Source organism: Podarcis erhardii, assembly GCF_964252035.2.
Source record: "Podarcis erhardii genome assembly, chromosome: 8".
Lineage (NCBI taxonomy): Eukaryota > Metazoa > Chordata > Lepidosauria > Squamata > Lacertidae > Podarcis > Podarcis erhardii.
Window position 1 is genome coordinate 30,807,789 of NC_138499.1, and position 26,969 is coordinate 30,834,757.

General features: G+C 42.1%; 1 protein-coding gene across 1 annotated transcript in view; it reads right to left on the reverse strand.

The window, feature by feature from the left end:
• Nucleotides 1–4,071: 4,071 nt before the first annotated feature.
• Nucleotides 4,072–26,969, reverse strand: part of STMN2 (stathmin 2) — a 31,193-nt gene continuing 8,295 nt past the window's right edge. The window contains exons 2-5 of the mRNA XM_081874839.1: nt 12,548–12,643; nt 12,158–12,330; nt 7,211–7,402; nt 4,072–5,646 (exon numbers count right to left, since the gene is read on the reverse strand). Of these exons, the coding sequence (XP_081730965.1) occupies nt 5,587–5,646; nt 7,211–7,402; nt 12,158–12,330; nt 12,548–12,643 (521 nt within the window). The 3' untranslated portion in view covers nt 4,072–5,586. The remainder of the gene's footprint in view (nt 5,647–7,210; nt 7,403–12,157; nt 12,331–12,547; nt 12,644–26,969) is intronic.

Below are 26,969 nucleotides of genomic sequence, written 5' to 3' on the forward strand. Positions count from 1 at the left end.
CAGAGAGAGAGATATATATAGACCGAGAATGAGAAGCTCAGGGCTTCTTGAACACGCTTTGGGGCTCCTGCTAATGTTATTGTTATGCATTCTTCCTTTTTAAGAGCTAGGAAATTCCAAAACAGCACTTACAAGGCTTAGTTTCCATTGAATAAGAGAGCTGTGGAGACTAGGGTGACATACACATGGTGCCTTTAGAGCACATTCAAAACACATACCCACCCTGCTTCGCCACAATTTGTTAAGGGCTGCTGGGAATTGTAATTCTGTGAGGTGCAAACTACAGTGCCGAGGATTATTTGAGGGAAAGAATGTGTTTTGTATGTGTGCATGCATTTTTAAAAATAATATTTGCTTTGTTTACAAATACACAAGCAGAGCACATATACTCCTATGAGCAGACTGAAAAACTGATAATCCTTCATCACTATTAAAGGACAACTTCACCCCAAGAATGACACAGCATTGGCCAATTCACAGCTCCCTCTGCCTGATTTTGCTTAAAAAGCAATTTCTTCATATTTAATGATCCTATATTGCCCTCTGGTGATAAACTAGGATTTTACATGTTCCTCAGAAATCTAACGTGAAATCAGATGAGGCCCTGGTGTGTGTTGGTGTGTGTTTTAAGAAAAGACTACAGCATTAATAGGACTTATGATCTGCAAATATAAGTGTTTGTTTGTTTGCTGCTAGTTTTGGATGTTTGAATTGCCTCTTACAGGTTTTCTGGAAGATGCTCAGGGATAAATTGATGTAGAAGAAGAGAGATCCACAGTTGTGACTTACCTCTGGGAAATCTGCATCGTATATGCGTCTGATATTATATCTTGCAAAAAGGGATTTAACAGTTGCCAACAGATGAGGTAATGAAGAGAGTCCAGGCCACTGAAAACACTGCAGCTCTCACTGTTTCTCTCTTAGCCTTAACAGAGAATTCTTGTGTGGTATTTGTTCCAAAGCCCACTCTTCCCTCCCTCCCACTCTGTATGTGGAGCTGGGATGTGTGGAGAAAATAATACATCCCGCTGTTCTATGCCCTTTTAGGTGCTTCTGTGTTTCTTTGTTTGCATTTCTGAAATACAGGCGACTCCCCATTTACTTGGGGGTTATGTTCTGGCCCCCTGCTCACATAAATGAAATGCACTTAAGTGGGGAGTGCCTTCAGCTTATGGGGAGCCTGTACCCAGAGCCCAAAGGAGACGTCCCCTTTGGCCTCTAGGAAGGGTCTCCTCACATGCCGGAGGCACAGCGGGGCTTTGTTGTTGCTCTTCAGGTCTCTCCCCCGCTTCCAGGTTTCCAGCGCCACATGTATGTGTGGTTATGCATGACTTGAATGTGCGTAATGTTAAGCATAATTGTTTAATTCACACAGAAATGGAAAATGCCTATGTCTTATTGCTGAAGGATTAACATGGTTTTTCCCCACAGTGGCATAGTATGGGGCTCTAAGCTCCTAAATGGGTTAATGATTGGTCTCTGCTCTGAGTTGAATGTACCCTTTGATCATGTGATGAGGTTATTGAGTTGCTAATTCACCATCTTGGAAGGGTGGTGGCTGGAGTCTTTCGCGACCTGCTAATTTTCTAAGTCTGGGTTTTTGGTTTTGGATGGAGGAACATTCGCTCATGCAAGATTCCTTTCCAGTTTTGAAGAGGCACAATCTAGGCATAGGATTTCTGAGAACTCAGCCTGAGACTAGATTCTGAAAGTATGGCACAGCGCTGTGTGGTGTTGCCCTTGGAAATGTGCTTCTGATCCGTTATCATGATGCTCATCTAAGCTCTGTTGACCAGGCCCATGACCAGGTTCCTGTCTGAAAATTTGCTTCCAGCTATAGCTAGATCGGAGGCTAGAGTTCAATATATGATTTCCCTTCACTCAGCTCTCCTTCTCCCCTCTTGTGTGCATGTGTACATGTACATACTCTCTAATATGACACGGCCCAAATCCGGGACACCATCTTCTGAGTCTGAAATCCCGTGTGAATCATGAGACCCATGTGAGATTGTGGACCTGGAAAAAGCGCTTTTGGGGGCAAGACCTTGGCTTGAAATCACATGAGAGTAAAGTGCCCCAAATTGCTGTATTCTCACTGGGGGTGGGGGGTGGGGCAGGATGTCCCAGTTTTTCCAGGTAATTGACAGGTATGTGTGCACCGCTTAGTTATACTAGATGTGACTGAAAGGACTGACTGAAAATATAGGAACACAGGAAGCTGCCTTGTGCTAAGTCATACCACGGGACCATCTAGCTCAAATCGTGACTGGCAGTTTCCAGGTCTTCAAATGAGTCTTTCCCAGCACTTCACAGAACTTTCTGCATGCAAAGTTATGTGGCCTACCAATGAACTACATATATATGGCGCTACTTCAAATATAAGACGATTAAATGGAAGCATTAGTCTCGTGGCACTGTGGAAGTGATTCAGGAACTTCCACTGGTTCTCTTATAGGAACCTCTTGGTTTCGACTAGGGTTGCGTGCTCATTTTTAAATGAATAAATACAGTGGTACCTCAGGTTACATATGCTTCAGGTTACATACGTTTCAGGTTACAACTTCGCTAACCCAGAAATAGTACCTCAGGTTAAGAACTTTGCTTCAGGATGAGAACAGAAATCGTGCTCCGGCGGCGCGGCAGCAGCAGGAGGCCCCATTAACTAAAGTGGTGCTTCATGTTAAGAACAGTTTCAGGTTAAGAACGGACCTCCGGAACGAATTAAGTACTTAACCTGAGGTACCACTGTATCAATATGAAGGACACCCCCTCCCTTTGTTTGTTCATTGTTACATTACAAATGAATGGGGATCTGCCAAATGAAAATTCATTCATTCACACATACATGTAGTGCGATGCCCTAGAGCAGGGGTCACCAACTGTGAACTGGAGAAGCTATTGTGAGCTGCAAGCAACCACAGCCTCAGATTATGAGAGAATGCTCATTTCGAGCCTTATTTCGGGAGGGAGGGGAAACTGTGAGTCCAAGGGAAGGCCTCTGCAGGTGTATATTCATCCAGAGGTGCCCCTCCCATTGGAGAGTGCCAGAATGTCTTCAAAAACGTGCCAATGGTCACCCACATTGTGAGCCGAAGAAATGGAAAGGTTATAAGGTGGTATATCTTCTTTCATCCAGGGGCGGAGCTACCTGCCCCGGCCCCCGGAGAGAGGGCGGGGCTAGCCGCCCACACAGTGAGCATCCTTAGCTGCCTGCCACCTGCGTGGTGAGTGTTGCGAGGGGCGTCGCTAGCCGCCTGCCGCAGCATCGTCCCTAGTAGCCTGCCACTCATGCAGCAAGTGTCTGGGGCCACCGCCCGTGTAAGCTGGGGTGGGTGGGTGGCGCGGCGATGTCACCTGCCCTCACGGCTGACACCTGGTGTGCACCCGCCTTCCTCCGCCAGTACTTTCATTGCCTATAAAACAGGGACTCTTTATCCAATCTGAAATTTGGGTGGTCTGATGCCCAATCTCATTTGGGAGCTAAGGGAGCTGGGCATGTTTAGCCTGGAGAAGAGGAGGTTAAGGGGTGATATGATAGCCATGTTCAAATATATAAAAGGATGTCACATAGAGGAGGGAGAAAGGTTGTTTTCTGCTGCTCCAGAGAAGCGGACACGGAGCAATGGTTCCAAACTACAAGAAAAAAGATTCCACCTAAACATTAGGAAGAACTTCCTGACAGTAAGAGCTGTTCGACAGTGGAATTTGCTGCCAAGGAGTGTGGTGGAGTCTCCTTCTTTGGAGGTCTTTAAGCAGAGGCTTGACAACCATATGTCAGGAGTGCTCTGATGGTGTTTCCTGCTTGGCAGGGGGTTGGACTCGATGGCCCTTGTGGTCTCTTCCAACTCTATGATTCTATGATTCTATGATTCTATGATTTGGATGGGATATGCCCCTTGGTTGGAAAATGACGCACAGAAACAATCACAAACAATGAGCAAAGGCAGGTCAAAATGCTAGGGGATATGAAGTGAAACAAATGGACAAATGAAACAGGAATTTTCTCTCTTAGCTTATATGTACCAACACTTTTCACGCTGGGAGAAGGGAATGAGCGAGTCAACAGACCAGTCCTTTTTCAGTTCACAGAACCCCAATTCTTTATTAATCACAGCTTGCTCACAATGACATACAGGAAAAATAGCACAAATGAAGAGTAGACTATGCAGGCAGCAATTCCCAGGAGGGAGAGGGACAACTTCAAACTGGCAGCTCTATGGGGAAAGCAGGCGAGCGATGCCACACCTGGCTCAAGCATCCTGGCTCCTAGTCGCTCCTGCTGCTTCAGCCCTTGTCATTCTTGGTATCTTTTTAAAACTAGGCAGGAGAGGAGAAGTCAGCAGGATTAAAAATAAGCTTGTTGAGTCTGGATGAAAAATGTCCTACAGAGCATCTCGTGCCGTAATGAAACAGATTAGATTAAGGCTTGGATCCTTCCCACAAAAGTGCACCTGGTTACCCCACTGATTTTAGCAATGGTGGGCAGGACTGTGGCCTAAGATAAATAGAACAGGTCACAGCATCTACACTTAAAAGCTTCTTGACTCAAGTTAAATAATTTCTTCATTGGTGAAGAGGCAGATTTTGAGTTATTTTTAAATCCAGCTTCCCCAAAACCCATAAGCTTCTTTTGGCCAGATATATGATTGGTCATTCTCAGCTGCACACAATGTCTATTTTTTAAAAAGTCAAATCTTGCTTCTGCTTGCCTCCTTGTCAGTGACACTTGCCTTTGAAAAACAGAAGCATTTTTCTTCAAAAGGCAGAAGAAATTGTTCCTGTGAATACTAATTTGCAGCACAACGCTGTGCATGTTTACTCAGAAGTAAATCTCACTGTGTTCCGTGGCGCCTACTCCTTTGTAAGTGTGTTTATGCCTGCAGCCTTTTCTTACCTTCTCCAATGGGTGTTAAGTCCCATTGAATTTGATGGGGTCTGACTTCTGTGTAGAGATGTAACAAGAGATGTGTGGTGCACTGCAATTTTGTTGTTGTTTTTTAGTGGAGCACTGAGGCTGTAATTAAAACATGACTGCTTAATGATTTAGGGGGGTGTTTCAGGACTGCTCTGTCAAGTCCCAATGCCTGTAATTTGCTTATTGTTTTAAGGAAGTGTATTGATCGCAAACCTTTCTAGGTAATTAAGCAATGGCTAGACTCTAGCACCATAGACCTTCCACTGACTTAGATGTTCACTTGGAATGAATGGAGGTTGCTGCAGGGAACTTCATAGGAACAGATCTAACAAATTCAACCAAATGGAAATAGACAACATCAAAAGCCTGTTACAGGACATGTAAAGATTATGAAATAACTTGCATAATGCAATACTTGTATTTTTTAACAAAAATGTAAGTATTTACAAAATAAGATCCAAGTTTTATTTTTAAACATCAAGCAAATCATTCTGCAAAAACTGCATTGTTTTATTTTTTTGTTTTGTTTTCTATTGAGTTCTTGATTCTTCTTCTTCTTTTTTTAAACCGTGTCATACATTTCCCATACTAATATCTCATGATCTGTAATAATATAGGCAGGGGAGTTTGAGGAGGGGTGGGGACTTATCCCACCCTCTCCACTGCTGGGCTCAGCCAGACAGTTCCACCTGGAGCTCCTTGTTTCTGCGGACCTCTGCAGCATGCCTCTCCTAGGAGGAAGAAAATAAAAATAAAAATAAAAACAGGAAACATTTAACCCCCACCTTCCTTCTCCAGAAAGAATTTTAGAAGACAACCATTATTTGGTTTCATGTACTGCAAAGTAAGCAAGGATATTAGAAGCATTTTAAACTACATAGAACAGGCAGGGAACCTGTGGTAGTCCTTCAGATGTTGTTCAAATCTACTGTACTTTCCATCAACCACAGCCAACATTGGCAATGATCAGAGATGATGTGGAATTGTAGACTGGAGGCCCACTGGTTCCCCACCTCTGAGGCAGAATATAACCCATGCTCCTTGGCTAGGATAACTAATGGCCCTTTCCATTCCTCTTTGGATTAGAGGGAACTGGAGAATGGAGACAGAAAGAGGGTTTGGGCCACCCTTTAAGTGTGAAGCAGCTGTGCTTGATAGGGAGCAGAGTCATTGAGCCCCCAGGTTCAATGAACTTCCACATGGAATTTCTGGAGTTATTAACATGGGTCAACATAAATGGTACTTAAGTGGGTATAGACACTAACAAATATGATGTCCAATGTGTGGACAGGTAGTTGGTCTAGAGCAGCCTTCTCCATACTGATGCCACCTTCAGAGGTTGTTGGACCTCATTATTGGTCATGCTGCCTGGTGGGAGCTGGGTGCCCTGCATTAGAGTCAGGCTAGGCACACCTGAGAGGGTAGGAGGTAAGCAGACATGATTGTGCTTCCACACCACATGCCATCTTTGCACGCTTATCTCTGAATCCATCTGTAAGAAAGTTATGACATCTTTGGGACATCACCTTCAGACTGAGGCAGGAAATAAGCTGAAAGCATGTCTGCTGCCTTTGGTCCCTTTCCTACACCTTCTGGGGAAAGCAGAGGGAATTTCCCCTATGTCTGCACAGCTTTCTTTGGCTGTTTCCCTCTTCGCCTTTAGCACCTGGGCAGCCTTTCCCAACCTGGTGCCCTCTAGGCTGCATTGAGACACAAGGCATCTTGGTTTAGTTTTTTCTAATTATAATACTCTGCACTTCTGTCCCATTTTCTGACGTTCCTTTTGCACTGCAGTACCTGATGCATTATGGAACTGTGGCTTTTTAAGTGATAAAACTGGCATGTTGTGCTAAATTTTATTCACACCAGTGCGTGTGGTTTGACATGACAACAAATGCTACCCTGCACTTTTTGCACATACATTTTCTATTCCTGCATGATTCCCCCATGAATACAGCAGGAAAGAACTGTATGCTGGCGAACTACCTCAAATTACATCACTTTACTCCCCTGATTTTCTGGGTTTAGGGGGCTGCAAATGGATTTTTTCTGGAATCAAATAACATGGAAATCAGCACTAAGCATGCACTATATTCACTTAGTTTTCTAGAAGTGTCTTTTACGTCATGTGAACGTTCAAATCCATGCAGAAATTAATAGCTAGGGAAACACTGGGGAAATGGAGTGAACTGTCACATGAATTCAGTCCAGATGTTTTGGACTACAATGCCCATCATGCATATTGAAATACAGATGACCACTTGCCCCCTCCTAAAATAATCTCAACCTGGTTACCTTCTCCTGGAGGCGTTCAATAAGAGCAGCTAAGTTAGCTTCACGGTTTTCTTTGATCTGTTCCATTTTCAGTATCAGTTTTTCCTCTGCCATTTTGCTGAAGTTATTGTTCTCCTCCAAAGCCTTCTGAAGGACTTCTCGTTCATGTTCTCTCTTTTCCGCCAGTTGTTTCAGCACCACAGCCTCCTGGGACTGTGAAAGGAAGGGGAAAGAAAGAGACCCAAGGGGATAGTTTGTTTGAAAAGCATTCAGCCAAGGTTGGAAGGATAATGTGTGAACTTCAGTTTGTCTAAAGCAAGGATGGTGAAGCTGTGTGCCTTCCAGATGCTGTTGGACTCCAACTCCCATCAACCACAGCTGGCATGGGTAATAAGGGATTATGGGAGTTGTAGTCCAATGGTATGTGGTCAGAGGTCTCCCACCTCTGGTCTGAAATGCCAATAAAAATGTCTGAAATTTTTTGAGAGCATCTGACAAACATGAATCCCTGAGTAGCACTCTTACTAACAGAACCTCTTCCAAATATTCTGCCATTCTATTTTTGCTGTTCTATGGGATTGTAGGCAAATTTTATGGGCTGCTTTAAAAACTACATTTTGATTGGGAGTAATGCTTCTGATGCACCAACTCCCCCTTCCTTCTGCAGTCTAGCACCACATCTTATATCGTTTCAGTGGGTTCACCTATCCTCTGGAGTACATTATTTTGGGAAGGGGCAAAGGGAGCTGTCAGAAGGCAGAGAAATCAACAGAAATGGCTTCCTCTGGTGGGAGCCACTGCTAGATCACAGCCTGTGCATTTTGTATTTCACCCAAGTTATGTATTTCACTGTATATTTGTTTACTTGATTGCAGATTGTCTCAGGAGTTAACATTTCCTCCATATCCTACGGAATTCACGATTTCAAAATGCCCCAAATGTTTTGTTGTTTAATCTGGCTTCAAACCCAAGGAGTTACCGAAAGTAATTTTTCTTAACTAAAGAGCTGGAATGTGTTTATAACCCTCGGATACTTTAGCGGTAGCATACTGTCTTGATTACTGCCCACTAAAAGTTACAGAAACAGAGAGCTAGCTTTTGAGTTTTATAAGACTCTTCTTACTGCTGCATGTTGTTAAGCAAAAAGGCAATCCCTTCGCCATTGAAGTTAACTTTCCTCCTTAATACAGGTATTATTACATTACTGTTTGGATTGTTTTGAACGGGTGGACAAAACTATCTGCATTTAAAAATCTCTCTTACTTTCCATATTAAACTTTATTCATCTAAATATTGATTAAATATTTAAAGGTAGCATACGGGGATGACCCAAATTCTCAAGGTTATTTTGCGTCCTGAAGCTGGCCTTTACTGTCAGCTGGGGGATGATTCACACAACCTGTGAACTGGTGTCAGACGATGACATCTGGTTGGGAACCTTTGGCTCCTCAGAAATCGCTGGACTACAGTTCCCATCAGCCTTGATTATTGGCCATGTTTGCTAGGACTGATGGGAAGTGTAGTTCAGCAACATCTGGCAAGCCCAAGGTTCCTCACACCTGGTGTACACACCACTTCAGTTGTGTATTTACACACACACACACACACACACACACACATCGCCATTAACTACTCTGAATGTGAATTGCGTTCCAGTGATATAAGGCAGTGAGAAGTCCATGATTAAATCCCCTACAGTTTTTCAAAAGGAGAAAGATAATGGGAATATGGCACTGGAGGGAGAAGAGTTAACCCTTTCCCTCATGCACTTATTACAATTCATATCCTCCCTAGAGCTGTTATTTGCCTTTCAGGGGAAGCATACAGTTACTGTATCTCCCTGCTCCATGATAATTGCATTTACTCTCACTTACCAGCTCCAGTTTTATATCTCTTGCTGTCTTGTCTAGTTTGCTCATTAAATATGGCAGAAAAAAATAAAATCCTGCACATGGTATGTGAAATGAATACAGTCAGCTCACCAGGAGGAGAGAACTAATATGTGCAGGGATTTCCATCAACTACTGCATGCTTAGTGGTTTTTAAGACGTGTGTGTGTGTGTGTGTGTGTGTGTGTGTTATCTTGCTTGTATTAATGATTTAATATGGGTTCAGACTGCGAGGGGCCAATTTCCACTTCAGAAGATCTCAGAAAGATCTGAGCTGCTCACATAACTGAGCTAACACACCACACTGTTGAATTTACTAGAGGCTTGGGCCAAGCAGATCAATTGCAGAGTCAGGAATGAGCTCCTAAACTAGTCCCAAAGTATTCTTCCCCACAGTCAAAAAGAATCTGAGCATAGCTGTACATGTAACTATATAGTGGGGCAAGTTTGTATTCTCTATCTGAGCTCAATAAATTCTAAGATTAAACACAAACTTTGAGAGAGTGGGTCATGCGCAGAGATGCTTGTTTTGCACTGAGAACCCTGAACCTACCAGAAAAGGAGATCATGAACAGTCTTCTAGTATATTTAAGTAAGAAGCAAAGGAGGAGGCATACACCTCCCCTTCCCACTGGCTTGTTTTAAAATAAAGGTTAAAAATAAAGGTTTATTTAGCTTCTGCATTCACAGACTAGAAAAGGAAATTGGATGGCATTGCCATCTGCTGTAACAGAGAAGATTTTGCTGATGATTAGGTGGAAGCTTCTTTTGCATATAGTCATTATGGTGAGTGATATTAACAAGCAAAAGATGGCCACTGAGCAGCTGACAGCATGAATACTTAAAAGGGTGAACATTATCCCCAATTCTATGGAATGTTAAACAGCAGGGGCTCCCCAATTACCTTTCACATAAATGCAAATCCATTAATAGGATCACATGTAATTTATGCACCATAATCCAAAAGCTACTAAGAATATGAATCCCTTTGGAATATAATTCATATTAATGTTCTGGCTAAGGAAGATCCAACTGTACAACTCAATCTTTGCTTTTAAAACCTTGGAAGTTGGTTTAACAGCTAAGTATTTTGAGTCCCCCAGTTATAGAAACCTTCCCCAATGTGATCCCCTCCAGATTTTTTGGACTATAACTCCCATCAGCCACAGCTATCCAAAGTTTTTGGAGGACACTCAGTTGGGGAAGGACTGGGTAACAGATGCTATGGCATGAATTCTGCCTTGCACTGATATTCAGATACATTTTTTTAGTGGATTGGGGACCATATATTTGGATGGATTTTATTTGTGGTTCTTGAAAATGAGAGGGGTGGATGTGAAATAATATACTACTACAGGCACTGGTGCTAATAATGATACAGCCAACCACATAGCACCACCAAAGCACAGCTGTCAACTTTCCCCTTTTTTTACGAGGAATCCTATTTGGAATAAGGGAATTTCCCTTAAAAAAAGGGAAACATTGACAGCTATGCACCAAAGCTTCAATTCAGGGTTTAGATGACAAGCTAAACTGTAGCTAATTATGACAGAGGTGGAAATGGCAGGGGAAATAAGCCATGGTTATCATGACATCTGAAATAGTTCATGAGTATCATGACAGGGAGTTCACACACTACATTAAGCAAGTGAACAATATGTATACACAAAAAGTTGAGCTGTACACTTGTACAGTTATTCACTTGTAGTGTTTGAGTGTGCAATCTGTGTACCCAACAGTGGAGCCGTACAAATCAACAAGCGCAGAGTCTTCCAAACAACCACTTGTACTTGTGTGGAGATGGCTTGCACCTGTGCTCAGTGTAACCTGCAAGCAAGCCTGTAGCCTTCAGGTGTAAACTTGATACCAATTGTACACAGGTGAGTGCTATTGATCTAAGTGGGGAGGAATGTGAATGAGAAACTAGGTACAAGATTGGGATGTGTGAAAAAGCAAGTGATCTACCGATTTCTTGAATGTGTAGGGACTGATTTTTACCTTTTCTGAATTGTATTTCCTGTATACCACTTAGAGACTATTGCAGTTAGGCGACATTTAAATTATTTAAAGCATAGTAGTAGCAGTAAGAGCAATAGTACACACACATACACAATATTAGCTCTCCTATGTGTCTAACTTCATTTTGAAGTGTTGTTTCACACTCCTGCCTTTGGGGGACAGTGTAAGAACTCAAAACAGCTAGGAATCCCATGGGAGTCTTGGACACAAATAGATTTACCATGACATATGTTTTCTGACGCTGTGGGCTCTGGTCTACAAAAAGCTTATGCCACAATAAATCTGCTAGTCTTAAAAGTGCCACAAGACTTTTAAGAGACCTTTGAAGACCATATCTTAACTAGGTTACAGAAATCCAGAGGGGTTTAAGATGCCTGTTTGCAGAAATGAATGTGCCATAGTAGAACTTCATGTTAGCATCAGCTCAGGCCCCTTTTCATGCTGCAACAACTGGAAATGTTCTCATCAAGCAGTCATGCTGTATCAGATTATGGTCCATCTAGCTCAGTATTGCCTGGGATTTTAGGGTGGGGTCTTTTCCTAGCTCAACCTGGAAGATGCTGGGTTTTGAACCTGGGATACTTTACATGCAAAGCATGTATCACTGAGCCTTGTCCGCTCAGCATTGAATGAGTCATATGCTTGGTTATTCTTAAGTGACTGTTCCATCTGCTTTCAGACACAGACCATAGATTTATGCGAACGAAGCAGCTCATTGATTCAACGTGGAGGACTATGTGTTAAGGAAAGCAATGAAGAATTGCATCTTTCCTCACAGTTTCAATTCCCAGCATTTCCAGGTAGGGCCGAGGGAGACCCTTGCCAGAAACTCTGGAGAGCCACAGAAGAAGAAGAAGAAGAAGAAGAAGAAGAAGAAGAAGAAGAACAACAACAACAACAACAACAACAACAACAACATTTTTGCAATGTATAACTTGTAAGTGCTCCTGCACCATTTTTGGTGTCAATAATAACATGGATTGCAAGTAGATTAACTTGAATGGATCCCTTCTCCTCCTCCCAGTTACATGTTTTGACCATGAAGTAAGTGGCTAGATACCTTTCTCCTCTCCTCTGCAGCTTCCAGCTTTTTCTGGATCTCTCCAAGGGACAGATCTTTCTTCTTTGGAGAGGCTAAAGTCCGTGGTGCTTCTGAGACTGGAGAAGGTGGCTTCAAGATCAGCTCAAAAGCTTGGCCAGAGGCACGCTTATTGATCTGTTTCACTTCCATGTCTGTAAAGGAAAAAATTAAACATTTCAACCCAATATTGTGCTAGTAATCTGTGCTGATAAAAGACCAATGGCAACAGATAATGCACATGGCTTCTTGGGCTGCCACAGACATTAGAATACACACACACACTATATAAGGGTGGGTTAGCACCCCTTATAAAAGGCAGCCCAAGGAATCCTTTGCTAAACCAAAGAATATCCACTGAAAGTTACTTACCATCATATGTGTATATGTTCAGGTTTCGAGGTTCAGGGTAAAAACAGGAGCAGATCAAAGAAAGCATCGACAGCTCCTTCATCTTTTCCTTGTAGGCTGAAATGAAAGAGACTGTATTAATCTGTTTCACCTCTCCTGATTCCTGTCTTACAGAATGTTTAATTTAAATGGCAATTAGTGTTGCTGGTAGATCTGCAAAATGAATTGCTCAACTAAAACTTTGTAAAAAATATCTAAGAAGATGAAAGATTTCTCATAAATGGTGGCTTTTTAAAATAATTTCTTATGCATTGAAGAATCTTTGATCTCTCTCATACATAAACACAGACACTCATTGTTCCAGTAGCAGTAAATATGACTAAGGCTGCAGTTCCACTAAGGGCACTGAGAAGTCTTGCTTCAGCCTCTCCTTTCCCAAGGCTCTCAAGTAGGTCCAGAAGCTCTAAGTTCTGCCCAACATTGGGGGGGGGGGACTGTCATGCGTGTATGATGTCACACACATGATGCACAGTGTGCTGTCATGCAAACATGTGATGTGCGACATGAGGCCTAGCAAGGCCTGCTGCTGCAATGAGGCCAGGTGAGGTGCACCACCATGAAGCCCAGCCCTTCAAGATGGGGGTGGGGGGGGGCGCTCAGCCCCATCCCAAAAACTTAGGGGGGTCTGAAGACACCTCAGCCATATGGAGTTGGCATCTATGCACAGGTCTTTCTGATGGCTCTTATTGGCCAGTTCTCTGCTGTGGAGAGGGGAGAAAAATTGGAACATATAATGTATGCCAATCTGCATTTATGAAGCCAGGATCCAGCACCACAGTGCCAATTATTCAAGTACTGAGACCTCCCCTCCAAGGTCCAGCTTATGTGAATGCAAAGAAAACTCACAAAGACAAGAGGCTACTTCTAGCCTTGAACTGTCTGTCTCATATATGTAGCAAGTACATCAACATCTAACTTGCATGTTTCTCAGCAAGATTGCCAATAGGATGTACTTTGGCTGGGATTCCAAAACCTACTTTCAGTATCCCCCCCCCCCCTCTTTGAGTGGCATTCTCATCAATCCCCTACCTCACTGCCTGGTCACAAACTCCTGTCAGTGTCAAAAGAGCTCTGCAAAATGACATGGGGAGCCTAAACGCAGGTCCAAAGCCCATAGTTCTTTGAATCTAGGGCTTTAAGTAAAATATAGTAAGCTGTGGGTGGCATGCAAAACATCTGAGGAATGAACTGCATAACAATGCACTTCATTTAAATAATGCTGCATGAAACATACACCGTAGATCTAAATATAAATTTTAGCTAACAAGTGAGATTGTCTTGTTTGGTTTTGAATGTATTATTAGTATTATTTCATACGGTCTGGTGGCCAAATTGCATGTGTATAGTCTGGGTTTGTGTGATTCTTTTAAAAACTAAGTAGCAGCTGAATGGGATGTAAACAATCCCATCAGAGAAATCTCAGCAGGAGGTAACTTTGGAAGAATCTCACAGCAAAACTGTACTGTGGCTACATCTGCATGTTACAAGAAACTACGGTTTATTATGGCAGTGGTGACCCTTGATTCTGCATACCCCTTCCTTTTCTCTCCATTCGAATGGCACCTACAAGCTCAGAGACCTTTGCTTCTAAACTGCAGCTAATATGAACTATGGATTGTTGAAACAAGCCAACTTTATAATCCATTGTTTGAAGTTGGCTTGTTTCACTCACTGCAGTCCAATCTTGCTCAACTCCCTTCCCAGCAGCTGCTATTTAAGAATTTAAAAAGAATCATGCAATGTCAAGCTACATATTTAACATAGTTTGGATTTGAGATTATAAAATAGAATTGAAATGTTTTCAGTGAGGTTACAGATTAAATTTTTCCTACAGAGATGGATGTATAGACATACACTGCTATGCCTGCAGATGCCCCAGTAAAAATAAACACTGTGGATACCTGTGCACAAATTTTATCCTATCTATCTATCTATCTATCTATCTATCTATCTATCTATCATCTATCTATCATCTATGGCCTGATCAACTTTAATGTAGGGAGGGAAGAAAAGCATAATTTGCTGTGGATTCCGTGATCATAAAAGCAGAGTGAGAAGGCCCCTCTATGCTTCATTGTTTTGCTTCAAAATACTGTACATTCTCTCTCCATTTCATAAAAAACATCACCACTCAGAGCCACATGGGAGAGGTTCATTCAGAGCTTTAACTGGAACATGGGGAAGCTGTCTACTGAGCACCTGTGAGTGTGCACTCACCAATTTCATTTTTAAGGGAATTTCTTCCTTGTAATTTTTAGCCAAGTCTTTCCATGCAGATTTCTTTAAAAGGAAAACACTAAACAGCTGTCAAGCAAGGAGTAGGCAGCCTCCCAATCTTTCTGAGCTTCCTAGAAAGCCCAGCTGAGGACGTCATGGGGTTTTCAGGAAGCACAGACATCTAAGGAAGGGTACAAAGTGCAGACCACTGGAGGGATGATTTAGAGACAAAAGACAAAATGCCTTTTGCCGCCTTATTTATGTATTTTATTTAGACATCTGTACCACTTAATTCATAAAATATATCTAAGCAGCGTACAGCAAACAAAACAGCAGCACGTTACAAAAATGCACAACACAACCATTAATACAAATGATGAATAAATATGGATATAAAAATCCTTATTTCGGCACGCTCGGCACCTCTCAGCCTCCCACCTCTCACCCAGGGCCCAAACAAACTCACAGATCACTCACAAAATCTCTCAACCAAGAGGGTTCCTGGAACCTGCTGACACAGATACAGGCATAGCTGATTCCTTTGTGGTGAGTGGGCTCAAAGGGGAAACCATAATCTGGCTCAGCCCCACCTTGCTGTCTGCTGCTGAGCCTTTTGCTGCTTAGGGAGGCTTTCAGGATGCATTTGAGTTCCTGACCCTGAATCCAATTTCATTTTCTGCTTTGGGAGAGACGCCACGAGAGGCAGAGGCAGGAGGTTCAAATTAGATGGAGCATGAAATGCAGGCCACGCGAGGGTCGCATTTCCTTTAGTGCATCATAACTGCATTTACATTGATCCCTCGGTCATTCCATTGGCAAAAGCAGTTTCTCAAATTCTGAAGGTTAAATGATTCAGCTATGCCGTGTGCCTTTTGGGTTTGTGTTAAATATGCTGCTGGTGTAAAGCCTGCATTTTTCTTTCAGTGTCAAACCAACACAGATTTGCTGGGCAGCTTTCTTAATTTGGTTCCCTTTGTGATTCACAATGTGGAGTTTCACGCTTCTGATCAACCACAATGAATAAATGGTTATGGAAAAATTACATTAATAGAAATCCTAGAACTAGGCATTAGCCTCATATTTCCTCCCCTAGTTTTTAAAACATCGCCATATCTACTATTTGGTTAGATTGCTTTGACTGCTTCGACTGACAGTTAAAATACAACTACTGTAAAAAATAGTAATAGGCAATGGTCACAAAGGGAAGTGATGTTAAGCACTGTGTTTTTTCTTCTTCTTTTGTTAACAACTGATGGAGTCAACATGTATGTTCTTTTATTTGTCTGCACCAGCAGTGGAAACCCTCCAGCCCTCCCACAACTGTCAATCATCCAGCATCACCTAATGTCACCTGCGCTTAGAGCATTAAGGAACATCCCACAGCTCATGTAATGCGCCTGATTGCAGCTGGGGCTTGACAGTCCATTTAACACCTTGAATCTGGATGAAATTGAGGTGCTGTTTGGTTTTGGGGCCTTTCCTCCACCCATGCCCTGCTGCTTTTGGCAGGGGAATGGACTAACTTGGTGTATCAAACCTGTACTACTATATTCTTTTCTTCTTCTTCTGAGACTTGATTTCCTTCCAGTAGATGTCAGTAGACTTCCTGGTTGCTAGCGACCCTCCCTCCCACTTCTTTCAGAGACGTGATTTAAATTTTTCATTTCATTTCTTCTTTTATTGTTATTCTCCTTTTGTCTTCAGCCCTGTGTACTTTAGCCACACCCACTTCCACCTTGGGTCCTGCCACTATGGGAATTGGACTCTTGGAGGGTTGGCCTTGTTCAAATCCAGCCCTTCAGTTCCCCACCCCTGATCGACACCGTGAAGTAGGCCACAATTCATCCAACAACGCAAGTAGGAAACTGGCCATGCATTTTTATACTAAGAAGTCAGTTCCCATGGAGTTCAATGGGTCTTGCTTTCAGGAAAGTGTTGCGGATTGCAGCCTTAGGCCTTTTGACACAACTTGCTCATGGGTGCATAATAAGTTAATGGGTGCTTAATGACTTGCTCATGGGTGCATAATAAGTTAATAACAGTAGTGGGGTTTGAACCTTCATGTCACTGTGGCCTTCAGGGTCCCTTCCAACTCTTCTATGATTCTATTATCCAAAGGCAAGTCATTAACCCTGGGACGACATGTAATCTCAAAGAATGGTATGTGGAATTAGCACATATAGTAGACGGTGGAGTAGAGGGCTACATGGAATAGCCATTCTTCTCAAGGTTAATTTTCTGCCATATAGAAGAACGAAATCAGAGTACCAGAGACATATGAGTAACCGTTTCCCAGTAATTCAGGGGTGGCTATTTCACTTCAGTTATTACTTGTCTTCCATACTTTTGACCATAGAAAGCAGGGATAAAGAAGAATGTAATGACCCATCTGTACAGTACATTTAAAGCAGTATCAAAGTACTTTAAGAAGGGAAGAGAGATTAATTGTAAAACCACTCTGGCAGCTGTAGCTCTGTGAAGGAAATAGGGCTCTCCTAACAGATTGCTGCACTCTTAACAAACTACAGTGCCTAGGATTTTTGGTGGGGAAGCCATGATTGTTCAAAGTGTATGATACTGCTTTAAATGTATAGTGTAGATTGGGCTCCAGAGCCAACGTGAGTGCTAAAAATCAACTGACTTTCATTATTATAGGTGGATTCACATAAATCTAAGATGAATTATTCAGGCTCACAACCAATCTACATGCTGCAGACTGTGCATTCTTACAGTATGCACTCCATTAGGGAAAACCACTTGCAAAATATGTATATTAGTCAAAGCTGCATCCAAAAAGGATTGAATTATTATTATTTTAATGCTGATTGCTGCAGAAATGAGGAGAGCTGACTGGAAATAGGTAAAATGTAAAGGCCCCCTGGATGGTTAAGTCCAGTCAAAGGCGACTATGGGGTGCAGAGTTCATCTTGCTTTTCAGGCCGAGGGAGCTGTCGTTTGAGAATCTGAGAATCTGGGAGAACTGAAATTGATGCTACAGGTGTCATCTGTCATATCAATCTTAAAGCCATCTAAGTTGGTTGTCATCAATCACTGCTTTCTGTGGGAGTGAGTTCCATGGTTTAACTATGCACTGTGTGAAGATGTACTGTCCTGAAGTCAACTAGTAGTCAATCATTTCCATTAATGCGAAGCAAGGAGCATGCCACAGCATATAAACTCTCTTTAGGCTCCTGCCGAGTTGTTGAGCAACATGCTAATCTGCACATATCTTTGCTGCAAGGTCCATCTGCCCAAACATCCTGACTGTTTGGTTACCTCCCAGCTAGCTGGACAACCTAAACATAGCTATCATCAGGACTCCAAATACTCTTCATAGGCTAGGGGTGGAAACTGGATCTGGCCAAGAGGCTAGACTCTTAACTCCCCCACCTCACATGGGCCCAGTTTGACAGGTGAGTGGGGCTGCCCATCTGTCAGTGACTTGACATCACAGTGGAACCAGGTGACCAGTTTTTATTTGCTTGTGTGGTTTGAAATCAAATCATGTGGGGAAGTGGAAGGGTGCTTTGCAGGCACTGACAATCAGATGATTTGTGGTGCTTGCAAAGCCCTTTTTCAGCTGAACCACATCTTTATACGCCCCATGTCAAGCATGTGGGTGTGGCTTGGCCAAAATGGTCTTGAAGGCCAAATGGGGAGGCCTGGCTAGCCTAATTTGGTCCATGGGCCAGACAGAAGATCATCACTACTGCCAGAAATTTATCCTTGCACCATGGCTCTCTTGCACTGCCCAGCATGAATCTTCAAAACAGAAATTTGTATGTGTCCGTTGAGAAAACAATGACCAAAGAAGCCATAGTGATCAGGTGGGTGCTTAACAATGATAGTTAAGGGACTGGATTTATGATGCTTATAAGGTTGCAAAAAATAAGCACAGGTATATGGGCATTGTACTTCTTCTTTTGGATGCCTAAAAAAGCACTGGATAGAGATCTGATTGATATGCCATTCTGTCATTTCCATGTTGACCCCTTGCCAAGCTGAATTATTTGTGCTGCACTTACAGGATTCGATCCTGAGGTATATATTAAGGTAATACTAATATTGCTTGCTTACCAATGCCAAAAGGTAATAATATCCCCGAAGGCTTGAAATTGCCATTTTACAGTATCTTCATTCCTGCAGTTCTGTTTGAACAAGCTACAGAGAATCCATTCCTAGACTCATTATTGTTATGTTCACTTCTCAAACATGAGTTAATGTGTCGGTTTTGCTGAGCGAATGCAAACACTAATGCAAAATGAAATTTTAATTGTGCCTTTTATTTTCCACCAGAGGAAAGCAAGGGCTCTTGCACTGGCTTTTGATGTGACTGAGAGTGGATATGACTCTGCTGCCTAGCATTTGCATCCAGATAGATATCAATTTTTAAAAAGGGAGGGGGGCTCAAATGTGTGCAAGCATCCTTTAAACAATGAATTTACCTACATTTCAGTTGAGCCACCTAAAGAGCAAAAAAAAGCTACAACGACTGTAATTCTGAGCTGCCCTTGCCCCCGGGGGCACCAAAAGCCTGTTCAGGCATTCAATTCACTTATGCAATGAATATTGCATTTTTATAACCTGCCCTGGGACCTTATGGTGCAGGGCCGGCAAGGAATCCTGTTGGCAAATATATAATTATCTTGTAAATTGCTTTACAATGATATTGCAAATTGCTTCAAGATGCCTCATGGGAAATGATTCACAAATAAAATATATAAATAAATCATGCATTTGGCAAGCCTTCTTGCTCCCTATGCTGGCAGATATAGCATGGTTCTTAAGTATCAGTTGCTGAAGATTGCAGGTGGGGAGGTGAGTGTTCTTCAGCTCAGCTTTTGCTTATGGGCTCTCCAATGGCATCTGGTTGGCCACTATGAGAAGTGAGTGTTGAGCTAGAAGGGTCCTTGGTCTGATCCAGCTGCAGGGTTTATCCTATGTCATGTTCTCCAGCACATGACCTTCCCTTGAAGGTCATTCTTCTGAAATCAGGCGCCTCCTCTGCCTATGGAGTTATAGGTATGACTTGGATTCATAGTGAGATTAAAACAGGATTCTACGTCATGCCGGGAATTTCCACAAGATAAAGAGCCTTCTCACTTTGGAAGAATGTCCTTCAATGCAGATGTGATGCAGCATAAGTGGGGCAGAGCTTGCAGGGCTGTCTCTCCCCTTCCTTGCATGGTTGTCCTTATGTGAGCGAAGTGAATGCTAGCAAAGGACTCAAGCTGCTTCTTAAATCAGCAAGGCAACTATGCAGCAATCAAGGATTGAAAAGCAGCAGAAATTTCAAAAGGTGGTCAACCTCTGATGGTGGGAATGAACAACAGGGGAAGGATACTGAGTTGATGGCCTTTATTTTCATAATCCCCTGAGGCATTCTGGCTGCAAATTTCTGGAAACCAGAATACTGGACTAGGCACTCTTCTTAGGCTATTTTGAGAATACTGGAAACAAACTGTTGTTCATTATCCATTTCTAAATGTCAGGATGAAAGCTGTCCAAGAGATTGGAGAAGATAGTTGATACTTGTAGTCCCAGACATCAGGCAAGCTCTTTATGCAACATCCAAGTCTACAACAACACAAGGGAGCGCAGAGGAGCCTTGTTTGGTGGCTGCTCTACAAGTCTGGAAACTGACTACAGTGGTACCTCGGGTTAAGTACTTAATTCGTTCCAGAGGTCCGTACTTAACCTGAAACTGTTCTTAACCTGAAGCACCACTTTAGCTAATGGGGCCTCCTGCTGCTGCTGCGCCGCCGGATCACAATTTCTTTTCTTATTCTGAAGCAAAGTTTTTAACCTGAAGCACTATTTCTGGGTTAGGGGAGTCTGTAACCTGAAGCGTATGTAACCCGAGGTACCACTGTACTTTGCTTGAGAAGCTTTCACTTGGTTACATTTGTCCAGTTACCCTGTCAGCCTAATCTACATCATAGAGTTGTGACGATAGGTACCACCCTGTGCTAATTGGAAGAAGGATCCATAGTTCTCAAAGAACTTCATTCTTGTCAATGCCTTTTTTCACTCTCAGGTACCGACCGATACCTGAATTTCTTGAAGATACACGGGATAGAATTGTATGTAAAGGTGTTGGCTGCAGACTAGGCAAGTGATTTACATCTTATTAACACTAAGCATCTCATCTGTTATTTAAACAGAGAAGCACGGGTGCTGTTCTCCTAAGGTTATGATATGTTAACTGTAGCCTGTGGTAGGCTGACTTCAAATGTGTGCTACATTTTAATCAGAAATTGGTAAATACTGTACATAGAATCGTAGAACATATACAATTACAAAACAACTGCAAGTGAATCAATTAGAAGCAAACAAATGCAATGCATGAAAGCAACTGTTTGCTGAGACCCTCTTGCTGAGTCTCTTGCTGGCATATCAGCATGAATTTGCATATGTTATCTTGATGACAATCAGCATGGAATACAGCTGGCATTTTTACGCTGCAAGCTTATCTCTTTAACTGTCTCCATGGCTTTTCTCAAAGAATCCTAGGTATTGTAGTTTAGTGAAGATGCTGATAATTCCCTGTTAGAGATTCCTAGTTCCTGCTTTAGGACTACAGCCCCCAGGGTTCACTGAAGAGAGGGAAAGACTCTTAAACTGGCTTGAGGTAAAGACATCACCAGTGCCCATAATTAGGTCGTCATGGTACAAATTTATCTAGAGTGTAATGTCCCCAGGGCTTCTGTTACAACATTAAAACACAATATTAAAAAAAGTTTTAAACAATTTACAACCACAAAAAATAAGATGGGTCCTAAAAATATATACCCCCAGGATTCAAAAACCAGAGAAAAGATGTGTGTTTTCAGTATTCTCCGGAAGCTGTATAATGAAGGTGCCAGACTCAGTTCTGTGGGGAGGGAATTCCACAGTTTAGGAGCCACCACAGAGAATGCCCATTCCCAGGCCACCATCCCAAACCTCTGAGGGTGGAGGAGCTACCAAGAGGGCCCCATCTGCCAATCTCAGCACCCAAGAGGGTCTTTAGAGAAGGAGGTGGTCTTTCAGATATTTGGGGCCAGAGTCTACACTGCTTGGTAGTGGATTCTCAAAGAAGCACCATCTTGCATTTGTCAGCTGTATGAATTAAAGGACTTTCTAAGAATTTGCAGAGAATGTTCATAAATACTGAACTAATTCTGAATAGAGCCAAGGTGGTAGATGTCCATTCAAAGGATCACAAAGGAATTCACAGTAGAAGTTTGCCACATTTTGGAGTTAATTAATACTTCAACTTACTTTACTCTAACCCAGAGACCAGGTACCTCAGGCTGGGAGGACTAGCCTCTCTGTCTGCCCTTCCCAGCCCACACTTCTCCACGACCAGCCCTGCTGTACCTTCTGCTCAAGTGTTTTTGCATGACTGGAATGTGTCCCTGAAATCTGATAAGGCCTTTTACCTGCCTGGATGGAGGATAAAGATGTGTACATGCATGGGTGGAAACCAGCCTATTGTGCGAAGGTAAAATTCACATTCAGTGACCTGTTTACTTTTGCCTTGGGCTCCACCTCCCACTAGCATGTGGTACCCTCCCACGAAGTTAGCCAAAGGAAATGCAACCTTGGCTGAAAAACTTTCCACATCCTTTCTCCAGCCTGTGCCAAAACAGCTTAATAAAGCCTAAGTTCTCCTGAAAAATAGTGCCCCAAGACAGAAAATATGTTGACTAAATTCTACACAAGAGCTCCTAAATCAGGGCAACACAATTTGTGACCCATCTAGATACGCTGTTTCCCCAGAGGTATAGAAAACTTCAATTGCTCCTACAAGATTTGCAAAAGAGGTGTTATCAAGCTCCTGCTGGTATTTGATCGCTGATGGGAAATAGTAAAAATACAGTCTGCGTGCAATTTTGAGGCCAGGCAAGCTGAATGGAGCCCACCTGCCATGTAATATATGCCTGCTCGACAGTTGCTTAGCACTACCCCCACCCCAGTGTTTTTACGCTCCCAAGCAGGCAGCAGAACCTGGGGGTTGATCAAATCCCTGGTGGGCTATAGGGCTGCATTTAGCTTGGAGGGAGCGATCCCAAGCTGTGTAGGCTTAATTTATCTTTTGAGAGTACTTGATAGATGACACACAATTATATTTAGTAACTTGGAACTGGTGTACAATAGTTTTAAAAACACAAGTCTATGGTTTAGTAATATGCAAGGATATCTAGTACCTGGCAGTAGTTGCTAGTTGGCATGTAATAGTTTTTGACAGTACTGAATGCTGCTGAGTAGAATGCAATGAATTTAGTATTAGAGAGTTGGCAGCTTTTTCTATTTGACAGCTTCCAAAAACTAAACAACCAATTGGTACTAACAATACCAAACCACTCAAAATTCTGATGCAATATTCTCCATTCAAAATATTCCTTTGGAAATCTCATATTTTAAAATTTAAACAGTGAAAACAGGAAATTTGCTGATTCCATGCGAATATAAGACTGTCTCCAAAATACGTACTGCTAACTAGTCAATCTGTCTAGTCAACATGATATTGAACTATTACCAACAATCTTATTATATATTATTACTGGACTCAATCCTGAGGTCCCATTTGCTCCCATGTTAAGAACTGGTGGGAAGTTGATTTTTGTGGATTTTTCTCTCTCCTGCGGCCCCTAAATATCTGTTTCAGTGGATTGGAGGAGCCCTTCTGGAACCATGTGGAAACTGGCTGGAGGGAGATGGATGAGCCAGCCAAAATTACTTCCTTCCCCTTGTTTCAGGTGGAGTTTCCACAAGAGGTGTAGTGGTCTGGGATCATGAGGGGTTGGTGAGTCAAAGAGCCATTACTACATTTGCAGCAGGGTCCCAGCGGAGACCCTGTCTCCAATGTCCAAGAGCTGTCCATTCATCATGAAATGGGAGTTTTTTTTAAAGCTACTGATTGGAGCCAATCAGAGTGAAAGGAGATGGGTCAGCCAGAGGATTGGCTCCTAGGGTCACTCTATAGGAGGCAAGTGGGAACAACACCAAGGAGGAGTTTTTCTGTATGCCTCCAAACTAAGCATTAAGGAACATTGAAAACACAGGGTGCTTTGGTTTCAAGAGAATGGTGTGCAAATGCTATTATGTACAATGGAACTTCAAGGAAAACACAGCTAAAGTCATTCCAAAATAAGGTACAGGAGCACTCCAAATCATTTGTCCATGTATGCATGCATAAAATAGCGGATCTAGCTGAAAGGAAACACATGGAGATCCCAGCACTGATCTCTGAGATGCACCCCTAATTATTATTATTGTAGAATTTAAAGATTATTGTATAATCTTAAAAGGGGCATGGCTGTGAGGGTGTGTGGTTCTGAGGAGACATGGCTGTGACTTATCAAGAAGGGACCCTGCATTTTAAACTTTGCCACTACATTACTGGTCTCCACTGGATTTAGGTCCCTTCTGGAAATGGATGAAGTCTTTCTGTTCTTGGAAGGTAACTCTGGATATAACCCACAATGTTAAAAGTTAGGTGTACTTCTGATGTAAATTGATATGATGCTATAGAGATATAGTGTTGTAGAGAATGTGAATGAAGAACCAGAATTGCTTTTGTATGAAGCAAACATTTTTGGATACCTATTTTTAAATGCTTCTTAAAATTAGGGCTATTTGGTTGAATGTTCAGTTGGGCTACCCACATCTTTGAGTTGCTGCTTTAGGATGTTTATTAGTCTTGCATATCTCCTCCTGCTGCTATTAACAGCCTCTATTCACCTGGTTAATTTGTTTTGGTGATTTCCTGGAGGCTTGTATGGTCTTCTATTTGTAACACAGACAATATATTTTGTGAATACCATAATAATATGAATACCAAGTCCCAGCTTGCATGTTTTGTAATTATCCTTCACATGCTCACTCATGAGAAGTGTAAAAAATTGAAAGCAGTCACTGCATTTACAAGTATGTCCTATGACCCTTACAAAAGGCCTCAGTAAATATCCCTTCAAAAATCCACAGTGCATGACATAGGGGAGGCATGTCTGTATCCTTTTGTGTTTCTGCCTCTTTTTCTGCTCTTTTAGATGTGGCAGCCATTTTGTGTTATTCCAGACACCGCATAGCAGCCATTTTGTGACTGACACCCATGGCCCTTGCTCAAAATTCCAAATGTGCTCACTTGCCCCAAAAGGTTGGTGACCCCTAGAAGATGGAGGTCCATTCTGTAGCATGGATGCTACATATAGCACAGATCCTTAGGCAGATACATGAGGGCCATACTAGAATGGGCATGTCTAATGCTTTGACTTTGTCTTGCATGTTTTTTTTTTTGCCACCTCTGAGATAAAGCATGTAAAGAAACATTGTCTTCTCTTGCTGCTGATGGTTCTTGGTTACAGTTATGTGTCTACTGTACTGTAATGAATTTTTAGTGGGGGGTTTGGGGGGCCGTGTTGAGGTATCCTTTGTTATTGTTATTAGTGTTTGGACAATAACGTCTTTGGTAGAAGTTGCCTTGAGCTCTTCAAAAGAACTTGTAAAATGTTTTTAAATAAATTAAGTCATAAGTGGTAAGCAGGGCACTGGGCACCATGTTTCAAAACTGTAGTGGTATTTGTTGGTAGCTGGAGCCCATTAGGTAAGGGTGGTAGAGAGTGGTGATTATTGGTTTGTGGTTTTTTTGTTCTTATTTTTTATCATGTATTTTGTGCTTTTATATTGTGTTTTTATGTTGTGAACCACCCTGAGAACTGTCGATGGAGGGCAGCGTACACATTTAATGAATAAACAAAACAAAACATGTAAGGCAGAAGGCAAGGAGCCCCAGAGAAGGCGGAGCCAGAGACAATGACAAGACACAGCCAACTAACTTTTCCTCCATCCTAATCCCTGTCGAGTTCTACAACAGTAAGGAGGAAGAAACGGATAGGATGGGCCATGCCCCAACTCCCCGATTGGTAGTAAGCAAGAACATAGGCAGGTAGGATTTGGCTGAGGGCAGACTGGTGGGGAAGTGCCCCATTTGCCCTAATGGACCAGACTCTTAAAACACCCACACTTAGAAGATTTGCTCAGCCTAAGCAAAGGAAACAGTGGTTGGTTACCACTAGGAGCGGAAAAGAAAGGTACAGACTGAAGCAGCACCGATAGGAAGGGAAGCAGGAGGGGAAGAAAATATCTTAGCAGGCATAGGGAGCAATCTAATGCACCCTTTCCACTGGAGTATGTCCCACTGAATTTAGTGATATTTCCTTCTCAGTAGATACACATAGGCTAGTTAGTCACATTTAATTAAGTGGGCCTTACTTCTGAGAATATAGGATCACCCTGTTAACGCAGCCTAAAGTTTAAATAGTGCTTTGTCAGATTCATCTATCTCAAGTGCTCATCCTAACTGAAATACTTCAGGACAATTACAATATATATGTGAGTGTTTTAGGTAAAATAGGAAACTTACACTGCAACCAGCTAAAGATAAACTGTTAATTGTTATATATACAATTACTGAAATTGGGTGTGTGGCATGGACAGCACTGCCATTTTTATCTGAGTCACATTAAAGTCTTTGATATGTTCCTAGCAATTTTCTGCTTTTAGTTTTGTTCTTCTCATGACAATTATCTCAAAAATCCGTTTTAGTTATGGCTGATTGGAATACAACCTTTAAAAGCAGTCTTTGCAAATTAATCTGAATAGATCAAGTAAAAATACACTTGCATTTAATAGTACCATTAAAAAACCAGATGACTGAAAGAGCTACTTATTTTTAAGAGAATAATCCTCATAATATGACATAATCTTCAAATGTCATTTTCAGTATATTGCATGAAAATATTATTCCAAAACTCAAAATAGTAATTATTAATGTCACTTTTCTGCTCCCACAAATTCTATTGTGTTCTGACACAGCTGCACAATCAATATCAAATGTACAAAGTGGCACAGGGTGAAATTAAATCCTGGTTCTGTTTTCGGATTGTCCTAAGATATCCTAACAAAAAAAATTCTTATCCGTTTAGAAAATGGCTGGCTTAGAAACATGCATATACTTCAGGCTGTCATGTGAGCAGGATATAAAAGCTTATCATCATAATTCTACATGAGGCAAAATATGGTTCTTCAGAAAGGTCCATAGTTCAGCCTGAAGCGGCAAGGCAGAAATGGGTATACTAGCCCTTACATGCACAGCGTATAAAGTGAGAGTGTTTAACAT